The sequence below is a fragment of the Sinocyclocheilus rhinocerous genome, unplaced genomic scaffold, assembly GCF_001515625.1.
Source record: "Sinocyclocheilus rhinocerous isolate Xijiao unplaced genomic scaffold, SAMN03320098_v1.1 scaffold722, whole genome shotgun sequence".
Lineage (NCBI taxonomy): Eukaryota > Metazoa > Chordata > Actinopteri > Cypriniformes > Cyprinidae > Sinocyclocheilus > Sinocyclocheilus rhinocerous.
This window is the reverse complement of record NW_015638934.1, coordinates 521,045-531,025: the sequence shown is the minus strand read 5'-3', so window position 1 is coordinate 531,025 and position 9,981 is coordinate 521,045. Positions and strand designations below refer to the sequence as shown.

The window sequence follows — 9,981 nt, the reverse complement described above, 5'->3', positions numbered from 1 at the left end:
CGCACACGCACGCACACACACACACACACACACACACAGAGACTCACTCACACACACACTCACTCACACACACACACACACACACACACAAACACATGAATCATGTGAGTGATAATGTACAGTCTGAAGCAATCATCATGTGATCAGGATCCAGCGTAAAGCTGAGAGACAGGAATATGTCAGGTCAAATCTATTAGTATAGTACTTTTCTGAACACACACGCTTCCACAGCAGCTTTACAGAAAGAGTCTTTCGATCTAGCTCTATTGTATTTCTAGTGTTGTCTAGCTCAAGTATTTAGGTATTGGTTGTTTTGCTCTGTTTAGAGATGGTCAGTACTGTTCAAAGTGAGAGTATTTAAAAAAAAAAAAAGCATACATGAAAATATGGACTTGACAATCTGAGGCTGGAGGAAGTTGTTCAGAGAAAGGGATTCAGATCATGTTCAGAGTAACTGATTCTCAGAAAGCTGCACAAAAGTAATGGAGGGATTTAGAGAACGGGAAACAATTCTCAGAAATAAAATTACAATCGGTTGTCTTGAGTGAAAACAAGCCGCTCGTCTGATGCGAGTTTAACATTTTCCAGATTTAATTATCAGTCGTTTAAGTGACGATGTTGAGAAACACACGGCTTTGATTTCAGTTAGTAGCGTGTCTGATTTGATATCATGATGCTGTTCTTGACTGTGATTAAACATGTATATTGGTAAAGATTTTAGTTGGAAATGTTGTTTGAAAAGGATGCTACATCATGATTTCATCTCTTTAATCTATGAAATAAATCAGTTACTCAGTTGATCATCATTATGTTAATGACACCACTGACCAATCAGAGTCAGCTATTCCAGAGAATCATGCGCTATTATTATTTCTAATGACGGGGTTATGATAGTGAAGTCTGACTGGAGTATTGAATAAAAATAAGCATGAACAGCAGATCTCTTCACAGAAACTAAAGCAGGTTTTTCACATTACAAATACCAGTATCACACATGGTAATTCTTCAGGTAAATCACCCATCTGAAGTTCCCATGAGGACTCGCTTCAGTCTGACACACTGCAGTTTTACTTTCACATCAGTTCACTTGCTCTGAGCTTCTTCCTATTCTAAGGTTTTCCCCATTTTAGACAGATATGAGCGGCGCAAGACAATAATGAGCTGGGTTTATACGCTAGTGAATGTTCACTCTGTGGCCAGTGAAGCGAGGCAGAGATCAGGGTTACATTAAAGCTTCTGTGTAACTGTAACACTCAGATTAATCCTGCTCTAAAGTCAACTGCAGTAACCCAGATGTGAAGAGTTAAACGCACGAGTCACTATTTCACATCATTAAAAGACAAAGAAGCTAGAAGCTTACTAGAGAGGAGAAATCACTTCTGCTTAGTACGTTTCAGACTGTTGTTCACTCAAAATCACAGAATATTTGGACATGTGGTTTGATATAGGATACAGGTTGTTGCAGGTTTTAAAGGTTTTAGTATCAATGCATTATATATACAGATTTACTCTCATATGCAGGAAACTGGAAGACGACCATGATGCTATTTCTTTTAATTAATATTCTGTAATATTATAGGTTTGCTGATTCTGAACTGATCTGATCTGAATAATAACACTGTTACTTTCTGTAGCGCCGCTTATGCTGTAGCTGAAAGTGAAAATGTTTCATAATGAATGAATTTTGCAACACTGTTATTTTCCTGGTTGTTTCTAGAAACCTGCTTTGAAATAATCTGTATTGCATAACGCACTATAAAAAAGAATGTGACTTGACTAAAAGTGGTTCAAGTGTGTTCAGGTCTCCAAGTTTCAATGGAGCATATATATATATATATATATATATGAAAGAATCAAATGCTTTAACAGAGGTGTGTGTGGATATGTGATAAAATCGGATTTTCCTGCTGTCTCAATCCTAAAGTCTACTTCAGTTTTGACACACAAGTACTGTATACTCCATGTGACAGTGTGTGTGTGAAACTTTCAAGTTATGACTGATAAAAGTGTGTTTAAATGAGAGTCGCATGTCGTTGCATCAGCTGTGCATTCACGTCTACAGGCACTGGACAGTTCAGCAATGCATTCGGAGTCTGAGAATGGTCTTGTCCCTAGCACACAGACTGGAGCTGTGGATGTTGACTGGTTTCAGTGGCGTTTAACACACGACAGAGTAACAGCTCTGATGTGAGGTGGTGTTATACAGCCAATATAGTCACTCCGCACTGTCTAAACCCATTGCACTGACTGTGTAACCTCTGCAAGTTGAGAGGAGATGATCTCATGTGCAGCAGTGCTGTGAGAGTTTCTCTGTCCGTCTCTCGCGTGGGTTTCTCATGCGGCGGGAGAATTCCCCCGCGAGCGTGAGCCTGACGTGAGCCGCGCTCGCTCTTCATCGCGTCACTCAGCGCTGGAGGAAGAGCCGAGAGCAGCTGGTGTGTCACAGTTTCAGTTCAGCGGTGCCGCGGTGCAGCGGAGGCGTTCTCAATGCAGGCAACGCATGACGTCTCTCCTTCTCCTGGAACTGTGCTAATATCACCATCACTGCTTTGATTGTATTCCTATATATAAACTGACCAAAGCACGTCACCTATAGTGTGTCATGATAATATTCCATCTGTGTAAGGACACCACAGACTACACATTCAACCCTAAAACATAAAGACATTTTATGTTTTATTAAAATAAGACACCACTATTATAAATTGCAATAATATTTCACAATATTACTGTGTTTTTGATCATATAAATACAACCTTGATGAGCATAAGAGAAAAAATCTTACTGATCTTACACTTTTGAATGGCAGTGTACATTAATAGGATATAGTATTGTATATAAGTGTGAAATAAATATAATGCATGTTAATGTACAATTAAATGAAAAAGTAATATAGTTGCAATTTATATTAAATGCAATTAGCTGCTTGAGTAGGACTTCAGTACATCTTTATATGTGATTTCATAATTAAGTCTATTGCCTTTGAAATATGGTTAAAGTACTGCTGAATGTACTGACAAGCATTCATGATAAACTAAAATACTTTAAAACTTTAATGTCATTTCTATTGAAACTTTGTATGTCATGAATTATTTGTAATTTGTAATAATGAAGTTTCAATTTAGTACATTAAAATATATGAATTTTAAATGTAATATGAAATTACACTCTACATATAAAATGATAATCAAGTACTTTACACGTTCTTTAGTATATCAGAATAACAAAAGATTTATAAAGTATATTAAAATAAGACACCACTATTATAAATTGCAATAATATTTCACAATATGTTTTTGATCATATAAATACAACCTTGATGAGCATAAGAGAAAAAATCTTACTGATCCCACACTTTTGAATGGCAGTGTACATTAATAGGATATAGTATTGTATATAAGTGTGAAATAAATATAATGTTTTAGACACTTAATTGCATGTTAATGTACAATTAAATGAAAAAGTAATATAGTTGCAATTTATATTAAATGTAATTAGCTGCTTGAGTAGGACTTCAGTACATCTTTAAATGTGATTTCATAATTAAGTCTATTGCCTTTGAAATTTAGTTTGACATTATTACTAAGGTCACGTTTTAAATGTGCATTGAGAAAGTCATGGGAATGTCTCTCTTTAAGTCACTTAAGTGGTCTTTTGTGCAATGTGTAATTAAATTACAGTTACTTATGAAATGTTAACGATTACAAAGAGGGGTCCATCTGATTTTTTTTTTCACACACACACATACAGATTTTATTGATTTCTTTCATAAATTGCTGTGACTGCTCTAAAATATAAGACACCAGTGTTTCAGGAGATTAGGACATATTTCGATAACTGTTTTATTTCCTATTTGATAGGTTTATGTAAATACTTTATTTATTTTTTTAAAGTTTTTTCCAAGACATTGTTAGACGCCAGTGTTTCCTGTCGTAGCTATGCAAAGATTTGATTTAAAAATAAAAGCATCATAGCTATTAAACTACTTCTTGTTATGATTTTAAATCTGTATTTAACCTCAGAATGATCTCAAAGTAAGTCTGATTCTGTGGTGGCTGTGCTTTAAAATTAAATGATTATAATCTTAATTCAAATGATGACGGATACTGAAAGTCTGACAGTAATCAGTGTTGTGTACTGTAATGTTACCCTGCCTGCTTTACATGCTTCAATATTATTAACAGTGGAAAACATTTAGAAAAGTAATCAAATGTAATCAGTTACATTACTTTAATAAAGCAATTGAAATAGTTACACTACTGTTACTTTTTAAGTAGAGTAATTTGTAATCTGTAACCTATTATATTTCCAAAGTAACCTTCCCAGCACTGCCTGACTGACAGAAGTCTTTCTGTAATCAATGACTCTTTGTATTTGAGCGATCGGCTCTGGCTAGCGCGAGTGAAGCACACGTACCAGATCCGCCACAGGAGACTTCTTACGGTTCTGCTTCTCCACCTCCACCTGCATCTTGGCCATGGGTTTGGCCATCGCGAGAGCCAGCTTGGCCTCGGCCTGCAGCTTCTTCTGTCGGCTCAAGAAGTCCATGTCCTCCAGAGACTCCGAGTCGTCCTCCGTGGTGTCTCTGTCCGAGTAGGACGAGCTCTGTTTGCTCTGAGGACAGATGGACAGAGAGAACACAAGACAGATGTGACCTTGGAGCACAAAAGCAGTCATAAGCAGCACAGGTATATTTGTAGCAATAGCCAACAATACATCAAGCAATATATATATGATGTTAGCCAATCACAACAGCAGCTGATTACTGACAAGCCTTAAAGGACACGCCCCTTAAAACAGCTCAAATGAGCTGTTTTAAGGGGCGTGTCCTTTAAGGCTTGTCAGTAATCAGCTGCTGTTGTGATTGGCTAACATCATATATATATTGATTGAACAAATATGTGGAAAAATTATTATTTTCAACCCTCATTCTGACCGAATGAGGGTTGAAAATAATAATTTTTCCACATATTTATTTGTTGTTGTTTTTTGTGTAAAAAACTTTATTATCATTATAAGTAAACCTCAAGGAACATGTTACCATTTTTTTCAACTGCTTACATTTTCAAAACATGAATATTATTATTACATATATAATATATTACATATATTATTCAAAATAATATAACTCATCTCAAAAGCAAACATTTGCAAACACCTTTGCCATAATATTAGTTCCTGTTAGATTTTTGTGTGTCACATAGAGAATAATGTGTTGTGTTTTGGAAAACGTGTTTTATGAAATTGAAAACTGAGTCAAAGGCGTATGGTTTTGCAGATTTGGTTTTGCAGATTTTGCAGATTTGCAGATTTCAGAAATTGTGTGACAAGTAAAGATTTTGTGTGTAAGCAGTTGAAAAAACCTGTAAAATAAAAAAAAAAAATCCATGTCGTGACCCCTTTAAAAACACTGTACTTGCAGATATACAACATCTGCATAACAAACTCAAACCCTGATGATCCTGTTCTCCTGAATGATCTGAGACACTTAAGACACTTTAAAATATTCCTGCTTCATTTTACAAATTAACTTTAAATGTTATCACTTACAGTTTTTTCAGCTGCTTACACACAAAATCTTTACTTGTCACACAATTTCTGCACAAATTGGAAGCACACACCAAATCTGCAAAACCATACACTAATTCTCAGCCTTTGACTCAGTTTTCAATTTCATAAAACACGTTTTGTAAAACACAACACACAGTTCTCTATTCGCGTTTGCTTTCTGACACAGTCCAGCGCTCGAGTGGCATTAATGGCACCCCAGATCATATCAGAGGATTGATCAGAGCATTTTGTTTTGTGAATGATGCACAGTGTCATGGAGAGTTCACAAAGACACTTGGTTTTGCAGATTTGGTTTTGCAGATTTTGCAGATTTGCAGATTTCAGAAATTGTGTGACAAGTAAAGATTTTGTGTGTAAGCAGTTGAAAAAACCTGTAAAATAAAAAAAAAAAATCCATGTCGTGACCCCTTTAAAAACACTGTACTTGCAGATAATTGTCAGATGTTGCTTGTGTTTTTGTTTAGTTCCCTTTCAAGGGAACTTTGAACTGCGTCCTCTAGGGGTCGCTATGGGGAACGCCTTCAGCGTGACTGGTGTCAGAAGCATACATCTAAAAACGACAATAACATTGGCCAGCGACAGCCTATGACGTCATTACCCTGCGCGATCACAGTATAAAAGGGCGCCGGGATAACACGTCATCCTCTTCTTCGTCTTCACTGACCGCTTCTTTATGTTAGTATTAAGCTAAGCATGACTAGGAGTGCATGTTTCTCGCCAGAGGCTTTGCTCTGATACCTGCAGTTTCACACGGCTTGCGTGTTGTGTGTGTGTGGTGAACAGCAAGTGCATTCAGCTCTCGAGGGAGTTGGATGCGCTCTCCATTCATTGCTTATTTCTTGTGAGGGATAAGCATGAATTGAACGCACTCATCTCACGAGGAGACGGCTTGTGCTCATCGTGATGCATTTGCGGGACTACTGAGGGGGAGGTGAGTACTTCACCATTTACACGAGTTTGTAGATAGTGTTTGCATGAGTGCGTTCGCCACTCGCGGGAATAGCGGTTAGGGATTCGCATTCGCATTCGCAGCAGCGGTTTCCGTTCTTGCTTGATTTCTGAGGTAATCTAGTGTTTGGGCGGGAGCTGAATGCATGCTGCGCGTTGCGGTCGCGGTGAGAACATGGAAAGGACCTGACGGGAAATTTCTCCCTATCAGTAATTTCCTTTTTTTCCATTTATATAAGGAAGTGTATATTGTGGATCTGTCTGCAATTGTTGGACAGATGATTTATATCATGTCCTTCTCAGATAACCACATTATACTGCACTCCGGCTTGAAGTAAAAAAAAAAAAAAGAGCCTTCCATTCATTCCCGATCTTTATGTGGAGATCGAGAAGGCTTGGAAAAATCCATTCTCGTCCCGCATCCACAGATTCCAGCATGCTAGCTGTGCCAACATCGAGGGGATGGTTATGAAAAGATGCCCCCTGTTGAAGAGACGCTGGCCTGCTATCTCTCTATGGGGAAGACATCTTCTCTTAAGGCTACCTCTATGCCATCCAAACCCCTTCATGATACATCTTATTTGAATGGCAGGGCATACGCGGCAGCAGGTCAGGCTGCAGCCTCGTTGCACACCATGGCGGTGCTTCAGGCTTTTCAGGCTGATCTGCTGAAAGTGGATAAAGGCAGGGTCTATCTCCTAATGAGGTGGCTGAGTTGCGTCGTACCACGGATCTTGCTCTCCGTGCCACTAAGCAGGCTGCCACTGCCATTGGCAGATCATGGTGGTTACGGGGAGACATCTGTGGGTGAATATGGTGGATATCAGGTCAAAAGAGAAGGGCTTTCTTCTTGATGCGCCGGTTTCCCATTCAGAAGTGAGCTTTTCGGCACTTCCGTCAAGACGGTGGTCGTGAAGTTTAAGGAGGCCAAGATGCGCTCGGCTACCTTTAAATCCTTCATTCCACGAAGGTCCAGGCTTCAGACTTCACCTCCAGCCTATATCCATGAGCCTGAGTCATGCGCGGGAGCCATGGTTGGTGAGTACGATCCATTTTTATCTACTCTACTGCTAGTTCTTGTGTATTCGATGCTAGCCTTTCTCTGCAGCGCTACCCGGACCTGTTCTGTTTTTCTGACTTTTAGGTTTGACCCACCTGCTAAGTCAGGACCTCCTGCTGTTGACCAATTACAGTGATGGTTTTACTCATCGGTTCTGAATCCACGCTGGTGATAGTCCTCATCTTCGGCTTTGACACGCAGCCTGGACTTCTGAGGAAGCTACCCAGCATCAGGTCCCCAGTATAATGCTGCAACCTCAGGAACTGTGGGTCCTTCTCGTGGGCTAGTACTCTTCTGAGTACATGCTTGGTGACATGCTCCCTATCCTCTGGCTATCTGCGAACTACTCATTTCTCACCCTGAGGGGTCTCCCGAGATTTTAATCGTTCCTAAACCTTCATACATGTTCTCTGAGCTAGAGCTCCTCTCGCTGAGGCATTGAGGAGATCAACGCTCCATAGACGGTCGGGCCCGTGGGTCCTCACTGTCACACTGCCCTTATGGTTGAACCAGTAATCACCCCTCTGCGGAGTGGACTGGAGTACACTGCGTTCCCTGAGGTAAGAGGGATTTATGTTTCTGTGGAAACCCCTCTTTTGTGCTTCTGCTCTGAGGAGCAGTAAGCTCTATACACATGAATGGTTATTGGGTCCCGCTATTTCTTCAGATTCTGTCGGGTCTGGTTATACGGGACCCACGCTCTCGAGATGCGTGATCGAGATAGAGAGCATGAGACTGTGTCTAGCTGCACCAGTGGTCTGTCTCTTATTGGGCCCTGCTGGGTTACCCCTTCTATTATAGCGCCCCCTTCTAGTCGAGCTGAGAAGTGCTCCCCTCTCTGTGAGGGTTAGCTGTGAGTCGCTCCCAGTATGTGCTGTAAGGGCCCGCCTCAGCTTGAGAGCCGAGAACGCTGCTCCTGAAGAACCCCATTTTGCCACGAACTAAGTGTTAGGCCCGTCTCTGTTGCCACCTTGGTCAGTTGCCTTTATGTTGGATCTATCTGCCCCCGGACATGGCTGTGCTCCCCTCACTGCAGGAGGGTCCCTTTGAGCTCGCCGGTCCTGGGCAGACTGGGTGAGTCCTCCTCTTGACTCGAGAGTTAGGTCCTCTACCCTGGGCTATTGGTCGCTTCGGTCGAGCTGGGTTCCTCTCTCTCCTTGCTAGGGGTTGAACCCTCCGCTCTTGAACTCCGCGGCAGTGACATCAGGTAGTTGGGCCGCTTGCTGCTTCCCTGATAAGCTGCCTCTATTCGGGTCAAGCCAGGCAGTGCTCCCCTCACCTCAGAGGGTTGTCTTTGAGCCTGCCGCTCCCGTCTGAGCGTTTGTGAACCTCTCTTTTCGAGTCCTCCGCTAGTTTGAGCTCCATTGAGTAGCGGTCTCAGGTTGTTAGGCCTCTCTCCGCCTTCCTGTTGAGCCGCTCTTCTTGGGGTCGAGCTTAGCAATGCCCTTGGGGGTTCATATGAGCACGCCCTCTCGATCTGAGCATCGAGTCCCTCATCTATTTTTGAAGATTGGCCTCCGCTCTTTTGAGCTCCGTATAGCAATCATGCCAGGCGGCTGGGCCATTGCCTGCCTCCCTGGCGGGTTGCTTGTTAAGTGAGCTAGCTGTGCTCCCCTCATCATGTGCACGCTAAGCATTCTGCACACTTTCTAAAATCCTGTATGTTAAGGGTTATGCACTGTTAGCCTCGTTCCCTTTCTCCGAGTTGGCTTAGGCCCCGGTTCTCGCCTTGGGCGCCACTCAACTAATGTCTCTCTGCTGATACATTTCTGAGCAGGGTGTTGCTACCAAAGATCTGTCGAGTCAGTTCTTTGAGCAGGTTTATTCAGATCCGGTGGTAGCCCCCCCTGGGTGACAGGCCAGGGTCTGGTTTGGTTTTTAGACACCTGGCCGTATCCCCTCAAAGGAATCTCTTTCTTCTGATTCCAAGCCTTGAGCTCTGCCCTAGGCTTGGGCTTCCCAGCCCAGCCACTATCAGGTAAGTTGTTTAGGGTATGCAGCTCAGGCCCTTGGCCGGAGGGGATAATGTCACTGACAGGCATCCTAGGGGCGTCCTAGGGGCAACTCCCATGGCTATGGTAGAGTTGGTACTTAGTGCTCGCCGTGGTTTTCTGGCATGCACTCCCCTCAGCATGGTGGCGTGGGTATACCGTTCCCCATAGCGACCCCTAGAGGACGCAGTTCAAAGTTCGTCTCAGGTTACTTATGTAACCATGGTTCCTTGAGAAGGGAACGAGACAATGCGTCCTCCAGTTTCCTTGCCATGCTTCGGACGCAAGCTTCAGACGAAGAAGCGGCTGACATGTTATCCCGGCGCCCTTTTATACTGTGGTCGTGCAGGGTAATGACGTCATAGGCTGTCGCCGGCCAATGTTATTGTCGTTTTTAGATGTATGCTTCAG

The 9,981-nt window shown here is 42.0% G+C and overlaps 1 protein-coding gene across 2 annotated transcripts in view; it reads right to left on the bottom strand.

Moving 5' to 3' along the window:
• LOC107750091 (schwannomin-interacting protein 1) overlaps positions 1–9,981 on the bottom strand; it is a 33,671-nt gene that overhangs the window by 3,781 nt on the left and 19,909 nt on the right. For both annotated transcript variants that reach the window (XM_016565358.1, XM_016565359.1), the window contains exon 4: positions 4,417–4,614. In XM_016565358.1, the coding sequence (XP_016420844.1) occupies positions 4,417–4,614 (198 nt within the window). The remainder of the gene's footprint in view (positions 1–4,416; positions 4,615–9,981) is intronic.